We start from the raw sequence: 21,422 nt of genomic DNA, 5'->3' as shown, positions 1-21,422 counted from the left end.
CAGGGAAATTAGAATCTTAAAATACTCTTAAATCTTCAAATGTTGCTTCCCATATTGCAAGATGTGCAAGTACTACAGTACAGAAAGTGAGGGGTAAAATATGAAATGAACAGAAGAAATGATGATACTGGAAATTCATGAAATTTTAGTTGATTTATTACTAACTTTGGATTCAGATGGATTGCTTTTACTCTGTTACCCAAACTTTTATTTCTGGCTTTTAGTATAGATGCTGAATTCCCCCTGTATAGGCTAAATTATGAAATATGGGTATGATTTTCCTAAAAGTCTGATCCTCTGTGACTTTTGACCATCTGAACTTACATCTCATACAGATCATTAATTCAAAATTCTTTTAGAGAAGATGGAGAAATGAGAGAGAAATGTGGTGATTTCTGCCTACCTGTATGAAACTGCTTGCATAAAATGTCCATTGCAATAGGTTGTGGCGGTTGTCTGGGACTTCTGTTTGGAGCCAGTTTTAAGGTCAGGATGCACCCAGGAGCTCTACTTCAGCCTCCTAACCTTATTTGAGGCAAAGTTCCTTCAAAATAGTAGTTAGTCATGTCAGAAAACCAGGTTTATTCAGAATAAGCTGCAAACAGATGCTCTTCTGTGAGGATTTAGGTAATGGTGCAGACCTCTATATTACTGCTGAACGCTTGAGCTAATAACTGGGGTAAATACACAGTATGAGGCATCTCTTTTCTCTCTGCTTTTAGGTTTAAAATTAGAGGAATTATTTTTACTAAAGCTGAGACACTGACTTGGTTTGTAATTTGACTATTGATGAAGTACTCAACTGTTTCATCAAATACAAACTTTCCCTGTCAGATACTCAACCAACGAATTTGCTATTGTGTTTTCTTCTACCAGACTTTTTATTTTCCCTGGTCTCTCTGACTGCATTTTACCCTTCCAAACCAGGCCAAAGGATTACAATTAAACTTGACAAGACTGAAAGATTGTGCTTCACTAGCTACTCGTTTTTGCAGTGAAAAGGAAATGACAAAACATAGAGGAAAAGACATAGAATTTTTCTCCTTTTATGAGTTACGGGAGCCTCTACATTCCAACAGGGGACATGGAGTCTAGCTACTTGGAAGCAGCAACATTTCCTTTTTTAATTTATTACTTAATTCTTGAGACATGTGGGAGTGGAGGAGGCTTATGACTTGGACACCTGTTTTTCTTGTTACTGCAGGCACCACTTCATTATTATGACTTCCACAAATAAAGCTTTTTGGGTAGCTCCCACTCTTCCTCTTTGATGGCTGATTTAGAAGATCAGCCCTGTGGTTAGAACCTCGTACTGACCACCGTAAATGTTTCTGTGACCAGGTGTGGAATGCCTGAACTTTGTTAGCAATGTGTGCCTGGTAGCTGAAGGATTAGTGCTTTGTGATAAAGATGTAATTGTATAAAATATAAAGGATAAGATAATACTGGGTTTTGTATCATTCTCTAATTCAAGTATTTTTCTATAAAATATGCTGAGAAGGTTGAAGGGGAGAAAAGAACAGAAATGGGCTTTTTTTCCTCTCTTTTATTTTTGAGTTTTGCATCTGCTACATGAGACTTACTGGATCTCTTGGCTTTTTTCAGTCGGCCTCTGTCTAAATGGTCTGCAGCCAGCCCAGCAAGTCTTGCAGGCAGAGGTAAGGTGGTAGTAATGTAGTGCAGTATGTAGTTAATTCTTCATGTTCTTTGAATTAAAAGTTCTAAATGCAGCCTAAAATTTGACTGTATCAGCTTTTACCCTCTTTCCAAGATAAATAATGGTATGTGTTACTACAAACTGTACCTGGAGCTGAGATTGCCTCACGCTCACTTCACGTTTTACGTAGTTTCAGTTGTTTCAAGAACAAGATATAATTCAGTATTAATTGATCATCTGTCCTGGAGTTTTGTCATGGAACAGTCACTCTCAAAGAGACAAAACACTGTTCTTTGGTCTGTTCATGATTAGGCATATGGCAATTGGAAATTAAAAACTCACTGTCTCTTTCATCTGTTCCCATGTAGCTGTTGCTCTTTCTAAATAAATAAATAAAAAACAACAGCCAAATAACATATTTGTAATTCAAAAAGTTTAATTATGTGTTTAGTCTTCGGAATTTAATAACTTCAGTGTCTTTTCCCATAATGTCTTAGAAACTCTTTGAGAGTAAATCACTGAGCTGCTTTTTACAAATGGACTGTAGTTAGGAGTGGATAGTGAAACTGATCAGGGGAGTCAAGTTTAGAAGACCTAAAACAAGGTTTAGAAAACCTAAAATTAAGCGAATAGATAAAATTCAGTAAATAATAGGAAGTGAAATATTAGACCCTAAAGTATTTCAGAGTACACATTCAGCTCACCTCTCCGTGGTTTTACCTTAGCTGAAGTGTGGAAATGTTTTCTTCCTTCACTGTCTCAAGGAAGGATTTTAATTTTCTTACATTTGTGAATCATTCAATAATGTAATAAATCACACAAAGGTTCAGAATTATGTCATTTGTGCTAGGGTGGGAACAGACAGTTTGCATTAATAATGCTAAAATTTCGTGCTGAATGAAGATAAATACTACTGTAAAACAAACTGTCCATTGAACACAGTTCATGGGAAGACCGCGTCTAGCTTGCTTTTTAATCTCAGTAATTCTTGGTTTAATACTAATTTAAGCTTTTTTATCTAGTTTTTCATGCTTTCTTGCAAGCATGCTGAGGTAGAGAAGATGTTAACCTTTTAAATATCATTCATTTTATTCAATATCAACTCCTTTCTTGTTTTTTTTCCCCTCCCTTTTCTGTCAGTTTCAGGCAGCAGCAAGGGCGTCCCAAGCCCGGGCACCCTGCAGAGGTCTCGCAGTGACATCGACGTGAACGCTGCCGCAGGCGCGAAGGCGCGCCACGCTGCTGGACAGACAGCTGGGGCTGGGCGCCTCTCAGCAGCCGGGCTGCCGCCGGGCTCCTACGCCTCCCTAGGTGAGGGAAGCACCTCTGCACTGCTCTGAGAGGTTTCTGTGATTTTCTTGATCAAAATGTTAACTGTGCAGTACTCCTGTGTTTGAAAAGCAGTCATCGTTGTTAGTAGCCACACCTGGAGTGTGGTAAAGAGCAGGTGTTCTGAAGTAAGTCGCAAACTTCCCTAGATGCTTTATTTCTCCTGTGCTAGGAGGACAAATGCAAAGAGTGTATCCATACTATGCTCTTTGAATGTCTTAATCTAGAATTAATATTAAGTGTTGGAAGGAGCGTTACTTAACAGCACGTGGTGATCATGCCTTTTTTTCGTTTGTAAAAGCAACAGGGAAATGAGTGTAAGAGCTCTTGATTTTCCATTTTTCTCAGCTTGCTCTTCAGGTATTTTACAAGAGTGCTAAAGAGATAATCCTGGCAGTAAGAAGTGACTTCTTCATGAAATAGAGAATAACTTACTACATTGAGTTCATAATTTCTTTCTAAGGGCATTGATGGAACTATATGTATGTTTTACCTAGCGGACAGCCTCCATTGACACTTGCTGTTAGACACAGGAAGTGCTACAAATGGCAAGAGTGGAGAAAAGTATTTGATAGTGGTGGTGGTGGTGTATGTGCTCGAACAGCCACTAAGTGGCAATGGTAAAGGACTTGGAACAAGTTTTTGTTCTAAATTTTTAGCTTTTCCATGCTGTAGGGATAACAGTGAGGAAAGAGAGGTTCAGGGTTCACAAAACTATACAGTTCTTCTGGTTTGCATTGTGTTTGGGTGGATGTTGGCATACATGTAGGCTGTGGTTTGCGAAAGTTTGGTCGTGCTTTTTTAAATCAAAATCTAAGTGAAAAGCTGTCTAAAATTATTTGATTCCTTTTGTCATCAAGGCCCGCTTGAAATGCTGTGACCAGCATTGATTTTAGTGTTAATTTAAAGAGTGAGTAATCTCGACTTTAAAAGGAATCCTTGGTCCATGGAATAGCAGTTTGGGATGTGGGCTCCCTCTGGTGCCCACACAGGGGGCAGCAGAACCTGCTGGGTCGCAGGTGGACACCGACAAGAGGCTGCTTGGTGGAGGGGATGCACGGGTGGTTCCCCAGGGAAACTGTGGGTGCCACGTCCGTGACAGTGTTCAACAGTAGGCTGAATCAGGCTTGGAGCAAACCACTCCAGTGGAAGGTGTTCCTGCCTGCAGTAAGGGGGTTGGAACTTGGTGATCTTTAAGGTCCCTTCCATCTCAAACCGTTCTATAATTCTGGAACTGTCAGTTCCTCCTAACTTAGTGCCTAAAAGCCTGAAATATGAGAGATGATTATTTTCCAAGATCAGAGTATTGCCTGGTGTGTTTTGATGTGCAACAAAACGTATTTTGAACCTCAGACAAAGCTGACATTCAGAGAAGTAAAAGTGGCACAGAGCATGGTGACAGAGGGAAAAGTCAAATGGAAAGCAAAGAGATCCTGCTCTGTTAATGTCTCCTTTATGCTGCTCAAATGAAGGGACTATATTGTCTTAAGACATCCACAGAAAATTAGCTCTTGACTGGAGTATTAGTTTGCTTTTAGAACATTTTAAGCAATATCTGATTCATGGGAAGAATTTTTTAAGCAAGGGTTGAGAAGGGCACAGAGGTTTCCAGTGAAGTAAACAGGTGGTAGATTTATACAGGAAAGTAACAGAAATAGCTTATTCTCTTTGTAATTTATTGATTGGACAAGTGAGGATGGGGGAGAGGAATAATAAGCAGTAAGTCTAGGTCCTATTCGTTTGAAGGATTTGAGTTGCTGGAAAGCTTTACCTTGCTAGCAGATGCAGTCATGTGTGCAGAACAGTGTGATGGTCATTTTAAAAATAGCAAAATAATGTAATACTGGCAAAGCGCTGTAAAAGTCAAATCCTAGTGCAGGCAGTGAAAGGGCAGTGGTAGTCAAGGAGAGCAAGGTTTGTTTGCAGTCACATTAAAGCAGTACTGCTTGACTGATCTTGGCTCAGTCTCCTAACAGTTTTTTACTGTGTTGAGGTAATTTGAATGATACGTACCACATAGACAGTATGACTGTTGATTGTTGTGGATTGGCTTCAAAATATTGTTTACTCTTCGTTTTCAAATGGTAACCTTAAAATGGAGTGCAAATCCAAGCAAGTGCCTTGTTTCAGAAAATGGGCTAATTAGTAAAGTTCTTTCCTCTGTTCATTTTAAGGGACTTATTTATAGTAGCCCAAATATGGAAAGTTAAATGACAGAACTATCAAGCTAAAGCTGACCATGGTCCAAAAAAGCCTAGGCAATGTTATTTTATTTCCATAATGCTTTCTACTTCCTTTAGGTGTTGTAGTCAGTACCAAAATAAAGGACATTGTCTCCTAGACCTTGAATTTATTTTCTGCCTGGCTTGCAGAAGAACATCCACCTTTTGCTTACGCAGCTACCAAATTTAAAACCTCAGAAGACCAGAAGCTTATAAGCGTAGTAATCCATAATTGTGTTCAGCCATCTCTTTCCTTTTCATTATTAATAGAAGAACTCTTGCTTATTTATGGTTTATTAAAAGACTATTCTAGAAGCAGGAGGATACTCTCTAGTTATTTTAAATGTTCACTATCTTTGGCATCCTTAAGTGTTAATGTCCTTCTTCAGGAGGCTTGAGCTGTAATTGTGTATGTCTCGTGCTAAATATTTTAATTTTGATTGTTACTGTCAGAATATTTATGCACTACCTTCCAGCTGAACTGGTAAATAATTAATACTTTTAAACCAGAGTGAAACTTTCTCTCATTTGTCCTCTGTCTTAATTGTGCTATTTTTTCACTCCTGTCCCTTATCCCAGGTGGGGCTTCATGCTCAGAAGCAAATATCATAAGAAATATAAATATGTGGTTCAGTAACGATATAAATATGTACTGATGCTTCAGTAACTGTTCACACCAAGAATGAAACCATTTATAAATGCTTTACTGTAAGGGTTTTCTCAAATCTGGGAAATACAGAATCAGTATCCCTGTGCAGGCTGTTTATACCCTGTTTTGTAATTTTGTACCTTGCACTGTGCAAAACCAACTTTGCTTAAGGTAGTTTATACATGCATTAATTAGATAAACATGTCTGCTGTATTTAATATTAATGTATTTTCCTCAATTAATGTTTTATGACTCTGTTGTGAACACCTTTATTCTAACACACTAAGTTTTCCATGTTTCTTTGCCTGCTTTTTCAACAAAGAGGATACTTCTGACAAGATGGATGGTAAGAAATTATTTAGTCTGTCCTCTAATTCTATTAAATATCTAATAAAGTGTCTTTTATGTAAAAGTATTAATGTTTAATATATGTCTGTTCGTTAACAAAGTACTGTGCTGTTTCCATTAACTCCTGTGTAATCTTGATGCCTTTTATTATATGTGTTATTGCTGTATTTGTCAGTTTTGTGAATGTTTGATCTGTATCAACAGCAGAAACTTTATCAGATATCTGATATTACCCCTCTTTTTTAAAAGCAGCTCTCTTAATTACAGAGCAGTTTTGTAATTGTTACAGCCTGATTTTAACTAGTTAAATACATGCTTTTAAAATTAATCTAGTTCCAGTTTATTACATAGTTTTACATGTAAAGTCAATTTTTTTGACTTAGCAGAACAGCAGTGGTAGAGCAGAAGATGCTTGACCACATAAGTATAAAAAAAAGGCAAAAACCAAAAAAATCTCTGTCAAATTCTAGCCTTGCTACATAATTTTAAGAGCCTGTAAATCCTGTAGTACAATGTAATTCTATTAAAGAATCATTTGTGAAGAAGACCTGCCTGTTAAAATAGGCTATCAAGTATTCCACCTAAGTTTTGGCACTTGGTTTTTCTTAATTCACTCTGTTACAATCACTTGGAGGGACTGCAAAGCAGTTGAACATCAAGCTTCTCATAGCAATTGTCTGTTTCAGCTGTGTGCAAATAATGCTTCACATATAATAAAGTGACAGTCCCAGCCACCTGCTTGGTGATTGTAGTTCTAATATATTGCTTGGGAGGACTTAACAAGCACTTAACAAGTTTGCTGCTTACTTAATATTTTGTGTCACATATTTATTAACTGTGCATGTTTGGAAGAATGAATAGTTTATTGGAAGCAAATATATCTCATAGAAACGAAAAGAGGTAGATCTCTAAACGAGAATCCTGAATAGTTTGAAAACACAGATCCTTCTTGAAAGAATTGGAGCTGATTTTGAGCACTGAAGATGTCAAGGCTAGTTTAATAAAATGAGGAGTGTTTGTACAGGTTGGTAGAGTTTGTATTGCTTATTTCCATGTTACATTTCCTTAGGCTACCTATAGTAGGCTTTATTTATAGCTGTTATTTATAGCAAATCTTGAGCTTTGGACATTGTCACCAGAAATGAAGGTTCTTAGGGCTAGGTAGGCTTTTTCTTTTGTTCTGACCAGAACTCAGAGCTAATTATATATTGCACATTGCTGCTTAAAACCAGCAAGGGAAGGGCTATAGAACTGATCAGAGTAACAGAGCGGGGTTTTGTTCTAGAGGCTATCTCTAGATATGATCTGCAAGATGGAGTGAAAACAACTTAGCTGTCCAGCTGTAGTTGTATAATACAGCTGTTCTGATCTAACCACCACCAGGGGGAACTAATAATTTTCCTTTTCCCAGTAACCTTATCCACATATTTTTTATCTCTTCTTTTGTTAGCACCTTGTGATTTTCCATTATTGATTACTGTAGTTGAACAAACTTCATAAAACTGATTTCATAATAAAAGTGACCGATATTCCATTATTTAGCTTTTGGAGCTGCCAGTGAGCCTTTAGCCATCCAGACCAGATGGTAGCACAAGGCTGAGAGGAAACAGAACCACCCCTTCTAGGAGCAGCTGTCTGTTAGCCTGCCATAGGGGCTGCATAGAATCTGCCTTCCAGGATCCAGCTCTGCCAGACTATTGGATTTGGAAGGGTAGCTCAGGGTTTGGGGGTTTTGGTTTTTTGTTTGGTTTTGAGTTTTTGCAAACAGGCAAATTTGATCTGGAAAACTTTGAGGCACTCCTACATACATATTACTGTAACTGATCTTTTTGTGAAGAAGCATTGAAATTAGCTTTTTAGAGGTGGTTTTTAAAAATAGTTCTGTGAAGGTACTGTAACATGAGAAAACCTTCCCAGCAAATCTGACTTAAGTTCAGGCTAGCCAAAGACACTAACAGACGTTTTCATCACTGTAGTTCTGTTGCAATGCAGAAATGGTAGAGAGCAAAAATAAAAATGTAAGTGCCCTTTGATTTTCTTTTTAGGGGCACTTAACATTTTTATCATTACTAGTATGTATTTTATTCCATAATAAGATCTGTTTCAAAGGAACTTAGAGGAAGGACTGCTGATGATTCAGCATCCCATCAGTTCCTAGGTACTGATAGGACAAAGGCTTGTCTGACTCTCATGTTAAAAAATCAAACCTTGTTAAGCTTAGCATATTTGTCCAAGTGTGATCTGATTTCGGCAAGCTCATATTCCTTCCATGTCTCTGAGCAAGACTTGATCTTGTGCATGTATATCTTCAGAGTAATCACAGGATTAATGCAGAGAAATCCTCCTTGCTGGCAGTTCCTATCAAATTATCACTGTCCAGTGTGGGAAACATTGTCTTTGTGTTTTTCTCTGAGGTTATGTATAACAGTATGTTTCATATTTTCAGAAGAGCTTGCATTGCAGTATTTTTAGTGACTGTTTTGATCTCTATGTGTTATTTTGTTGACTGATGTCATAGATGTAATTTTTTCTATTGAACTTTTTGTGTTTTGGAAGGCAGCGATTGTGCATTGTGTCCTTGTAAATCACTATCAGTGTAGTATGGATATTTTCTTGATAATTTTACTGAAGTTATGGAGTTGTAACATAAAAGCTTTAGCTCTCTTGACTTGATAAAATTTGTCAAGATTCCCAAGATTAATCTCAAAAAGAAATTTGAAAGATACAGTATTGTTTGGAATATCATGTATTTTATTATTTTTTCTGTTTAGGAACAGCTTCTGAAGATGGTAAGAAACTACTTTGTTAGACTAGCTAATATTTTCAGCTTCATATTTTCATTGATACAAATGAAGCTTTAAAAGTAGAACTTGGTGTTTCTCTGGCTTTTGGAGGTTCATAACAGATACGGGCTTATGGGCTAACAGCTTTTGCATCTAATACTTGGTTGTCATGTACTGTTTTTAAAATTATTTTGCTTTTATTTTAATTCTCAATTACTCATCTGCAGTCTTAAGTATCATTGCTTAAAATTTCTACCGTGAAAAACAGGGGCTTTATAATTTCAGGTTTATTTTTTAAAGCAAATCTTGTCACAGAATATTTCATCAAATGCGTTCATGCTCTGGGAAGCAGGTGCTACTATTACTCACCTCTGTGAGACTTGGAAGCTAATTTTCAATCTGTTATTAACATTTAAACCTGCCATTAGTGAATGGATGTAGAGATTCCAAATGAGTTAACAGTTCATTTAACTCACAGACACAAACTGGTTTATTTTACATTGATAAAACTGAAACAGGTTCCAGGTGATATTTTAACGTAGTATTGAAATAGTGGCACTCTGTGTTCCTCGGTTTTGGGCCAAATTTTGGATGCAGTTACATGCCTTGCAGTCTCACAGCACTCAGTGGGAAAACATTGCCATTGCACGGGGATAACTAGTAGAGCTTGGACTAATTAATTTAACCATTCTTGCTAAGCCTATTGGTTTCTAATAGTTTAGTGAATAATCTCCTTTATCCTGATTCTCTTCTTATAGACTGTCATCTATGGCTATTCCCTCTACTTGGATGAATAATATTAACTTGGTTGGTCTCCAAATTCTGCCGTGGAAAGCCTAAAGAGGCTAGAACTATATACCAGTCTGTGTACCTAATTCTTTTAGGTCAAATATTGACTCAGCATGTCTAGAAAATATTTTAATTCTACTGTGCTTTAAAGTGTTTAGCTTGTTGAGCTAGATCCACCCCATACAGACTTTGTGGCTTTCATTCTTGCAATTTAGAAGAATTATGGTTAGCAGGAGTTTGGTTTTGATTTCATTTTTCTGTTGTTTGAGAGGTTGACTTAGGAAAGTATACAAAGTATATGTAGTATACAACACCACTATTTTCTTTTATGAATGATCTTTCAGTTAGCTATAATTCAGACAGCTGGTCTTCCTTTCTCTTGTGATTTCTTTGTATAAGCTGGATGTTATGAGGAACATGGCCCACAATGCAGAAAGGTTTGACCAAACCCTAGAGAATTTGTCATTTTAGCATTCTAGAGAAAAGCAAATTTCTTGTTTCATTTGTAAATACTTAGTTTAATTTGTCTCTTACTCAGCTTTTCTATCTGTTGGGGAGAGTAGTATTTCTTTATATCGTGTTGTCATGAGAGGGACTTTAATGTGTTTAGTGTTTGCAAAATGATCTAGAAGGTTTGGGAAATCGTGTAGATGTTTGTATGACCAGGGCCAGGAAAGCAGTAGAACCTCCAGTAATAAAATAGCTAGTATTTAAATTTCTATAAAAAGGAGGAGTGAATTAGGAAGAGAGCTCAGAATCCTATTCCGTAGTTTTATGACAGCAAAAGTAGAATTACAAGTTCAAATAATCATGAGAAGACTGTACCTGATACACCAACATTATTGTTTGCATTGCACTGCATTGAGTGAACTTCCCCTTTTTTTTATGTAATCAACATATATATGTTGGAAGGAAGTACTAGCTAGTCAGTCCAGGGTTTTGAAGGTGTAATGTGCAAATTGTTTGCTGAAACATGTAGCATCAGAAGAGAAGTATTTTGCTTCCTCAGGTATTAAATTCCTCAAGGTGTTCAAATTTCTACTAATTATCCCAAGCAAATTGTCACCAATTGAGTTTCATTGCACTTCTTTTATATGCAGAAACTTAAGAAAATACTAGTAAATACCACTGATGCTCTGCTTCCTACCTGACTGTGAAAAACTGTTTTAATGCCATTTTTCTTTCCTAGGTCGTATACGATCAAAGCTCTCGACCCCTGCTGTTGGTATTGGAAATTCTAAAACAGATTCCAGAGGACGGAGTAGAACCAAAGTGGTGTCACAATCTCAGCGTATGTATTTTCTGTTTACCAGTTATACCTGATAAAGAGGCCAAATGCTTAAGCATATATTCATTGACCAATGGCTACAGTCAAAGTTAATTAAAAAAAAAAAAAAAAGCTACATACTGAGTTGTTGTTCTGTGCCTTAGGTTCATCATCGCCAGACCAAAATGAAGGTATTTTTTTTCAGTGTTTTGGGTCAGTGGTATTTGCATGCTTTTCTGGTTCATGTTGTTTTTCTCCGGACAAAATACTAGGTTAGATCTTAGTTTGCCAATTAAATTAGATAATGTAACAGGAAGTGAAATCTATCCTTAAATTCTGTCTTCAATTATAACTTCTCAACATTCTTTTCCCCCCTTTTCTGACTTCCCCAACATGAAAGGCCAGTAAACATGGACTAGTAGTAGAGTGGATAGGCTGAATGGTGTACCCATTGTTACTGCGAGACCTAGTTCTTCATTTTTAAAAAAGTTTTATTTTAGCCAGAAATACCCACTTTCACTTTAAGCTAGGTACTGCTGTAGCTCTTGGATATAAACTCCTTTTTTTTTTTGTATTACAGCTCTTACCTTTATTTAACTCTTCTTCTCTTGAAGGAAAAATACTAACCTCTCACTTTACAATCAGTTCCTTAGCTTGTGCTGAGTCAAAGGGCTAAACCAAGCAATTTAATGTGTGTCAGCTAATCCACAGTAATTTTCTGTGTGTGTTTAGTAACCAAAGCAGATGTGACGTTTTAAATCTAGCCAAGCACTCAGTCATTAATTAAAAAGACCTAATTACCTCACACACTTTGGCACTGGCTGACCTACAGCAATTCGTCCACACATCTGATGTCTCCAACAGGCATTTTCTGACTAAGCTCTGTAGCATTTTCAGATTCTTATCTTTTTCCAATTAAGTGAAATGCAACTAAATTAGTGAAAGGAAGACAAATACACAATAAAATAAAAATTAACTTTCCATTTGTATAAGTTTTCAGATCTAATGTTCTAAACCAGTAAATTTTACCAGGCTTGAAATTTTCAGTGTAGCTGTTTTGCTATCACTAATCATAGCCACTTTTTTAAATAAAACCCTTTAATAATGTGTTTAATGGCAGAAGCATTTGCCTTCATAGCAATGGCTGCATCTGTTGTAAATAGAATGATTTTAGAAGTTAAAAAAGCAGATAGTAGCTGTTTTTTTCCTGTTAGAGTACTTGCCATTCAATTTTTGCATAATTTTGTTTCCCAACAAGTACAGTTGGATGAAACGTGATCCAGTGTTTGCAGGTTTTCTGAAACAAAGTTTTCAAACAATGTGAACAGATAAATGAAGCATACTAAAATTCAATAGAAGTTATTCCCTTGAGAGCTTTGACAATGTTCTAATCCCAGAAGAGTTTGTGAAATGAGAGCCTGAAAATGAGTCGTTATTGGCTGGGACAAAAGTTCTGCAAAACTTTTTGCAGATGGCTACACTGTACCATAAGCAGAGAATATGTGAATCATTTAAGAGGGAGGGAAGGTTAAGTTCCTTCTAATCCCTTTTCCCCCTCTGTGAAAAGCTATAAAAGCAGTATCTGTAATAATTTTTTCATTAGTATTAGGGAAGTTTGGAATTAAGCTTTTTGGAAATACCTTTGTACTTTGAATAGATCTGGTAAATTTTTAAAAAGTGAAGATGTTTGATAAATGCCTGGGGGAGGGGGTAAATTTAGGTAGCAATATGATACTTTAGTGATGATCACTCTCATATAACATTAAATAACTGTAAATCCAGAGAAGCAAAATTAAGCGTTTCCAGATTTTTTACTAAAAATGACAGGGTTTGGTGGTTTTTTTTCATTTTTACACATTAATGTCTAAAGAGATAAATAGATATTGAGATAACTAGATCTGACTTCATGTGATGATGTGTGAAAATTAAATGCATGAATGTATCTTTACAGCCTTTTATTATTACTTCTGTTCAGAACCAATTGCTTCAAATAGCTCATTATAACCTGTCAGTGGGGGAGAACAAGAATTCTGAGATGTTTTAAGGAAGATAAACAGGGCAAATACAAACAGACAGGCAAAGGAGAATTCTCAGGCACTGTATGCCAGCTATTTGGGTGATGCTTCTTAATGTGACTGAAAATTTTCACAGCATTGTGTGAAGTGTGATGCTTAATGTTTCCATACGGGGATTGTTTCAATTCCCCAGCTTATATAATGAGAGAATAGCTTCATGTTAGATTTAAGCTATTACTTTTTAAAAAACCACTATAGCACAGATGCTTTTGTTAATTTTTGGGTTACAGCTATCTTCTGTTCAAAAATCATTTTATGAAAGACTTGCAAATTTGAATGCTATTACAAAAAATATATTTTTAGGGTTTTAAAAGCCCTTTACTCTTCTATTTTTAAAATAACATAAAGTAAATTCCTCATTATTTTATTCTTACCTGTGGAAAAAAATTATTACATTTTTTTCCTCTTCTTTCCAGTTTGGTTGTCAGGTAATTCAACAGGGTATGCTAAAATTGCATTACAATCGACATTCAGAGAATTTCTGAATAGAAACAAATTCTTCCTTTTTTACTTCAGATTATTTTAAAGAGGAAAATGAAAAATTCTATGCAAGTCTTTTCAGTTGTGCCATCGTGAATTTGGTTTTTTTGTTTTGGTCATCCACCGCACCTGCAGCTCAGTTCCTTTACTGTTGTGTCTCAAACAACAAAGTTTTGATCTTGTGTGTAATTTTTGTTCAGCTGTTGAACATCTTGAGCCTTTTTGGCAATGTAATATTCTTTTCAAGTAATAGTGCAGGCTACAGTTTCATGCTTAATTGAAATTTAATTCTTCAGTGTTGCGCTGTTGATTAGAAAGCTGAAGAATTGTAATTTGCTTGTGCAGCTTTGCTTCATCTGCTTTGTACATAGCATCTGAGTTTAATTCTTCAATTGTGGAAAGCTACTTAATAGCCCTGCTTTAGCATAACCCCCTTGTGGCTTTTTTTCCTGTGTGAAATGACTAAAGCTTTCTTATTTCCATTTACCATTCATTTTTTAATCTGCTCTGCTCCCTCCCTCTTCATGGATTATAAATCCCTACCCTAATCCTGCCTTTACACTTGCTCAGGATCACAGTCTGCTAACCCCATTGGTGGTAAGAGTCTACAGAATTCGTGTACACATCATTGTTTGATCACCTGTTTGACATACGTCATTTAAGGACCCTATTCAGCAGAAATTCTGGCTGGCTTTTTTCCACATGCTGCGTGTAACTTAATTGGGTGTAATCCTTATGTAGAAAGCAGGAGAGATGGGAAGGGTCTGTCATTTTGGGATAGTGCTTTGGTAATCTTTCTTTCATCATTCAGCTCACTTAGATCTGCTGGTAGTGGTAACACTGACAAGAGTATGCCAATGCTGTTACTAGCATGGTGTTTTCAGGCTATTTGGCTGCATTCAGTAATTTATGCTGCAGTGGTTCACTTTGCAGGTCAGACTATATAAAGATCAAATGAAGTATTAGAAAAAGAGGCTGCATTTCTTCTGAATATTCTGGGAAGAGTAAGCTTTTTCAGATTTCTGATCTATTGAAGAAAATGTACAAGTCTGCAGCGCAGTGAAACCTTCTACAATATTTTTATTGTTTTAAAGAGATACCAAACAGGAAGAAAGCATAGTAATATCAGGTCTAAGTTGAAATATCCTGATACGAAGAAACTGTCAAACCTTTAATTTTTTGCGTATCACGGCAGTTTTATAGGTTTGCTTATTCTTCTGTTGATGTGGAAGTTGTGCTTATTTTTTTTTCCGGGCTGTCTAATACTTAATTTATATTTCTGCTGAATAGGTCCATAGTTTGGAAAAGGGATTTTGCTAAATAATCATTTCAAGTTTGAACTCAAACAATGAATCTGAAAGTATATGCATGGTACATTTTTTTAGATTTCTCTCTTCCACCCAGCATATATTTTATCTTGTTTGGGATTTTGTTTCTTTTCCCATGTAGTCAAGCTTTAGTCAACTTGTATCTTTTTTTCAGTGTGCCTCATAAGAAGTAACCCATGGAATTCACTTGAAAAGTTGCATGTTGTCTGTAAATCTGATAGCATCACTGTGGTCATACAGTTACCTGATTGTATTTTAAGGATTAATGAAGGGTTCAAATCTGTGTGTAATTTGTCTTTGGTTGAAATTATTTTTGCTTTTTATTTGGTCATATTTCTTGAATTCTACAGCTGGAAACAATATAATAATATCAGTTGGTGATACAAATCAGTTACAGCTACCGAAGAGTGAAGGCTTTGTTTAGAACTTAGAACTTAAATCTTCTGTAACTGAAATATTAAAATTAAAGATAAGTGGCCACAGTTTCTAGTAGTGATACAGTACCTTGAACATCTGTTGTATTTTTTAATATACAATTTTAATTTACAGAAATTTAAGACACTTCGATGTGTCTTAATCAATTTTTTTAGCTTGTTTAAAACTAATTGAAGATATTCTGTAATTTGTGGGGTAACCTCTGCGGAAATGTACATGAGTACTTTGTATTCAGTCACATTTTATTTAATGTCTGAGTAGTGCTTGAAGACCCCATGCTTTTAAAAGCAAGGGAGAAGAGTTTACATGTTAGGAAAATCACATTATTTAATTATAACATTGGTTGTATTGGAAGAGCTGGGATAATTATGAAATCCTAGTTTAGAGCTGCTCCCTTTAGCTTTCTAACAGGTTTGTTTGTTTTCCTTTATTAATAGAAAATGTGATTAGTGAGACCACATTGCATAAAAAATAACAACATAGCAGTGTTCATTTTAGGGACTGTGGAACTCTTGACAAAGTCCAGAGATAATAGTAGTGGTTTCTTGAGCTTATGTAGTGCTAAATACCATGTCAAGTGCTTCCTTGCATTGATAATTTTAACTACCTTGTATGCAGTACTGTAAGAACTCGGACCAAGGCATTCTATTTCATGTTATTACATATTACATTGTAAGTTTTTCCCGATCATTTCAATCTACCACCACCTTCCTACTAACTTCAGGTATTTTCTTTTTAACCATGATTATTTGTCCACTGTGCTGTTACTAATATTTATTCATTCTGCCTTCAGCTGGCAGTAGATCTGGGTCTCCTGGAAGAGTTCTGACGACTACAACACTTTCCACTATGAACACAGGAGTTCAAAGAGTGTTGGTGAATCCTGCAGCAGCACAAAAACGGAGCAAAATCCCACGAAGTCAGGGATGCAGTAGAGAAGCTAGTCCATCTAGGTTGTCAGTAGGTAAGATTCACCAAATATCTCTTGGTTTCTTTATAGCCCTTCTTACTTTAAGTGCTGGATATCTACAGCTGGTATTTAGTTATAGGTGGATGAAAAAAATAGAATGCATCCTAGAATGTGGCTGTTTTCTGAGACTAGTTTTTGATACACAAGACAGTTTTAAACTGAAGCTGAAATTTGAGGTTTGTCTTGTCAGAATGCTGTAGTTGTTCTTTTCCTCACCTCCCTTTCTTCCTTCTCTTTTTTCACTTCACGCCCAAAGCAGCCATATTCTTTGAATGAGTGTGATACCTTTTTGAAAATATGTTCTTCATCACTTCATGTCTTCCCTGTATGTGTGCGCACATGTGTAAGTGCTGTGATGCTAAAATGAAAGTTACATGTCTTCAGCCTCACAGTGTAATTTGATTATACTTTAGTGCAAACAATGTTATTGAAAAAATCTGTTGATTTTAATGGTATTGATGCTCTTCTTCCTTTTGATTTTCATCTTAGCCACATAATTTTTTTATTTTCCTTCTTTAGAAGGCTGTGGGGTCTTCCATTGGTGCTACTGTTGATTAACTTGATCTTGAGCGCAAATTCTGAATCATTACTCAATATCGTTTGTTTTTTCTCCATCCTTTCCAAAGGGTCTTTCAACCATTCTGTAAAGAGTTAGTAAATTTCCATTTTAAGTTGTGCAGAGAAATATTGTTGAACTGACTACACTTAGACTAATCCAGCACAAACAAGAAAGTCTGTAAAAAAAGGTTATGGCTTAAAATACGACATAATCATCAATGTCTTTTCTTAGAAATGCATCTTTGATCTTACTGCAAAACGGAATTGCATTAAAACCGCAACTTTTCTTATGTCTTCTCCCTTCTGTGCCGCTGTTTGTCTGCACCCTGAATCATACTAGCGCGAGGCAGCCGCATTCCTCGGCCTAGTGTGAGTCAGGGCTGCAGCAGGGAGGCCAGCCGTGAAAGTAGCAGGGACACGAGCCCTGTCCGCTCTTTCCCGCCCCTCGGTAAGTACCCGGAGCCCTTGTTGTGCATGGCTGTCCCTGCCCTTCGTTACGTGCGCCTAACGAATCCGTGCCTCCTTCATTTAGCTTGTAGCTGGCCACCGTGTTCTCCCTTCTTTTGGCTCTCCCCCCACTTACCCCGGTGGAGAATTGACCAATGTGTGAATGGGCTGCACACAGGAAAAATACAGGCTTTGCTAGGCTTAGTCTGAAGTACCGAGTCTAGAAAGGCACGTGGTGCGCGGTGTCTAGATGCCATTTTGGAAAGGCACTCCTGGTTTTGCATATTTTTTTGAGATTATGTCTTTTTCTTTTCATCGCAGCGCTCATTGCTTGGGTAGTTGAGTGCAGGGTCAGCTGTTCCTCAAAATTTTCTACCTAGTCAATGATTATTTTAGTGTGTAAGGAGAAAATACACTTAATTATGTCCCCTTAGCCATATGGTCGGCAGCTTCTTTGTCTGACACATATCGCAAGGTTTTGCAAGATTATCAGTTTGTTTCTGGGATGTCAATGAAGCATAAGAATATTAGTTTATAATTACATTAACATGTTGGTTAAGGGTTAGGGAAGATTTTCATCTCCTTGTCAAGGTTACTACGAAGTTGATAGTTGATTTTGCTTAAAGTTCTTTTACATGTGTTGCGTTTGTGGATTGGGTTTTTTGAGGTTTTTTTGCTTGTTTGGTAATGCCAAACTCTCTCGGTGCAATTGAATTTGAAACAGATCTCTTTTTGGTGTTACCTTTGCCTGAAATAGTCTTCATTATATGTCCTTCTTACTTGGTTTGTTCAGTGTAGCTTACAGTTAAGGACTTTATAATACTTGCTGTTAAACATAGTCTGAAAATAGTAAATCTCTGGTTTCTATCCCAAATTGAGGCACCCAACTGTACTCCTAATTAGCACTGGACATATGTTGTGGTCTGTCTTCCTGCCAGCCGTGGTTTTATTGGGAGAGTGCAGATTAATTGAATGAAAGCTGTTTCATTAAGTAACGCTAGTTTGCCCAAATGCTGTTTAACTGGGAAATGATACTAAAAGTAAATGTTACGCAGGATCCATTAGGAAACCTGTATCTTTTTTTCTAAAACACAGCTGGAAGATTGTATTGAAGTACACATGTACTTTCTGTTCTTTTAAAACAAGGGGGGTTTGTAGAACTCTTTGTGCTTCTTTTGCTGCCTTATAGCTCAATTTGAATTGCATGCATGTAATTCGTGGATCAGATTTACATTTTGTAACTGGTCAAATGCTTGTTATCTTAAGAAGTCTGTTTTAGGTAATACCATGAGATGTCTTACTGGGATAGATGCCACTGGAAGTTTTATTTATGTAGTTCAGTTTTATAATTCCAATACCAAAACAAGTACCTATACTAGTGAATATATACTAGTATATGTTAGTACCTATACTAACATGTATAGGAATCCAGCATTGGTTTAAAAAAAAGAAGGAAAATATATGGGAATAAATTATTCTTTTTAGTATGACATTTTATTTGAATGATTTAAAATGTCATTCAGTGTTTTGTTGATACAAGTGAAAGATCAAATAAGGCAAATTCTTCTCTGTGTAGCTAGAGGCAGTTTGACATAGGGATGAAGTGGGCAATGTAACTTGTATTTTCCTCATCGTTAGCACAGGAATTTTTGCTTATGAACACAAATTTTTTAAAAAATGGATTTTATCCCCCTTTAGGGTATAAAATAACCTAAATGCTACATAATTCCTTCACTGTAAACATTGGTATGAAGGGGTTTTGTAATCTCACATCTCAGTACAAGTTATAAACTGGGAGAGAAGAGCCATTAACAAGAGTGATTTGTAATTTATATAGAAGTGTCTACTTTTGTTAAATATAGTCAATATTAGATATCAGACTAGTATAATGTCCATATTTGAGCTAAGAAATCATCTTCTTGTTAGTCCATTTAAAATCTTATTTTGATTCATCCTTTAAAAAAATGCAACAACGAAAGTAATACTTGACAATTTCTCCAATTTGAGGGGTAAAAAGAATATTCTTGAAAATGTTTTGGAATGAGGTATGTTTCACCCAATATAGAGTGCTTTTTTTCACTCTCTAAAAAACTTGTCCAGCATATTTCAAATGTATGTAGGGGCAGGAGTAATTTCAAGTTTCTCGCCTAAAATTTGAAATTTTAGTTTTCAGTTGAACCTTTAATTTTCAGGGCTCATTGATGGAAAGTAAGGGGATGGTTTATCCCATTAATGCTTGCATTTAAAGAGATGTCAGCTGTGATATCTGTGTTGTGACATCCTCAGTCCTGTCTCTTTTTCCATGCTGAGACACACTATCTAAAGAACCAAGTATTCCATGAAGCGTTAATTCCAAACTAAAATGCCCTAGCCAAACATCTTCATGTGGGATTAGTCAGAAATAAGGTACATCAGTGTAAGTGATGTGAGTAGTAGAGAACTTAATGTGGAAAGACACAGTGTTGTTTCTGGGACCTTTACAGGACTTAGGGTCGTTGTGGAAGTGCACTGAGGTTAAAAGGTCCATAATGTCGTTTGGTCCATGTCACCATTATGTGATTCAGATCAGATTCTTGAATGGTCTTTGTTAATCAGAGAAAAGGATCATTAATTTGATTTGGTTTCTGTTTATGCTACTTTATATATCCAGAAGGAGTAAAATATTTGCATTTACAGTTACTTATTAAATAATGAGATTTTATCTGGGGGTTTTGCCTCTGTGGGTGCACATTTGGGTTTAAGTTGAAATTGTAATTTACGTGGCAGTAAAAGTCTAACTTAAGTGAACTGAAGAAAAGAGTAGAATTTTTGAAAAACACATTTAATTTAAAATTTGCTTGTTTTAAGAAGAAAAATACTAGCAATGGTGAGTCAACTTCTTCAGAATCACTAAAAAACCAGTTTTATACAAGTGACAACAGGAGTGAGGTATTCAGTTTTATTTGAAAATCCTTAAGGACCTTCAGTTTCCAGTTTCCACAACTTTAAACTTAAATCTTAATGAGCTATAGTAACTAACTTGTTTTTCGATTTCACTTTTTTTAATTTAAATAAAATAGTAAGTATGTGAATTATTAGTTGCATTGGCTGGCTTATGTTAAACTTTTAATTATAATTGGATGATTTTAACTTTCATTTACATAGTGGTGAGCTTTTACTGAGATTGAGTTGTCTGCAACATAGGCAAGAATTCAAGCGTGTACAAATTGTCAGCGGGTTTGTGCAGGAGGAACTTTTTGCAGATAATGTTTGGTATGTGACCTCTGGCTCTGACTTGAGCGCTCAGAACTTATTAAAGTCCACAAGGCAAGACCAGTGCACTTATAACTTCTTAGGTATTTCTGATGGTTCTGTTTGTGTGTGAGTGTGTGCATGTGTGTCTGTGCACTTTTTCTTCTTCAAACTTAAACGTACTTGCTTTTACCCTGCTCTTAATCTTGTAAATTAAAAAAAATTTATGCATGAAATGTCCAGTGTACATAAACCTAAACAATCATATTTGGTATAATCAAAGAACTTCTCTGAAGATTTTTGCTTCTGTTTAATACTCAGTTTCTTGTGCTTAAGCTGAATCTTTTTGATAAATATTCTCTTGTTCATCTGAGCAGCTATTGCAGCACTTTGACTCCATGGTCATAGATAGGGTTTATTTAATCCTGTTATTGCAGCTTCCAGACATCACTCCAGATCCACTGGTGCCCTCTACGCTCCTGATGCTTATGGGGCCACAGGTGAAGGATGAGTACCCTTTGCTGTCATCTGTGCAGTCATCCTGGATTTTTGTTTCCCCCACCCACTTGGTTATTCTCATAGTTCAGTTTTAGAAAGCATTATTTATATTAATTTGAGTTTTGCTGTTTTAATAATCCAGATAGCTGTGTTTATGTTGTTAGATTTTGTCTCCACCCTCATCCTCCAATGTTAATCTTTTTTTCCTTAACAACATTCTTTTACTTGCAGAAGATCTTTTTTTTTTAGTTTTTCATATTTTTTTTTAGTATTTGTAGAGCATTCTTTATGCATGTAGTTTTCTAATCAACAATCTCAGTAGCCTTCATATTGTATTTGTTCTCTTTCTAAATGAA

At 36.1% G+C, this 21,422-nt stretch overlaps 1 protein-coding gene across 45 annotated transcripts in view; it reads left to right on the top strand.

Annotated features, from left to right (window-relative positions):
• Positions 1-21,422, top strand: part of CLASP2 (cytoplasmic linker associated protein 2) — a 144,452-nt gene that overhangs the window by 88,955 nt on the left and 34,075 nt on the right. For 7 of the 45 annotated variants that reach the window (XM_058423233.1, XM_040078537.2, XM_058423236.1 and 4 more), the window contains 8 exons: positions 1,606-1,658; positions 2,798-2,968; positions 6,180-6,203; positions 8,977-8,994; positions 10,967-11,068; positions 16,156-16,326; positions 17,231-17,338; positions 21,006-21,068. In XM_058423233.1, coding sequence (XP_058279216.1) covers positions 1,606-1,658; positions 2,798-2,968; positions 6,180-6,203; positions 8,977-8,994; positions 10,967-11,068; positions 16,156-16,326; positions 17,231-17,338; positions 21,006-21,068 — 710 coding nt within the window. Of the gene's footprint in view, positions 1-1,605; positions 1,659-2,797; positions 2,969-6,179; positions 6,204-8,976; positions 8,995-10,966; positions 11,069-11,208; positions 11,236-14,169; positions 14,197-16,155; positions 16,327-17,230; positions 17,339-21,005; positions 21,069-21,422 lie in introns of all 45 variants that reach the window. The other 38 variants (XM_058423245.1, XM_040078606.2, XM_040078553.2 and 35 more) reach the window with 13 other exon arrangements.

Source organism: Hirundo rustica, chromosome 1 (assembly GCF_015227805.2).
Source record: "Hirundo rustica isolate bHirRus1 chromosome 1, bHirRus1.pri.v3, whole genome shotgun sequence".
NCBI classification, from domain to species: domain Eukaryota; kingdom Metazoa; phylum Chordata; class Aves; order Passeriformes; family Hirundinidae; genus Hirundo; species Hirundo rustica.
Note: the sequence above shows the minus strand (reverse complement) of the source record. Positions and strands in the feature narration are given on the sequence as shown.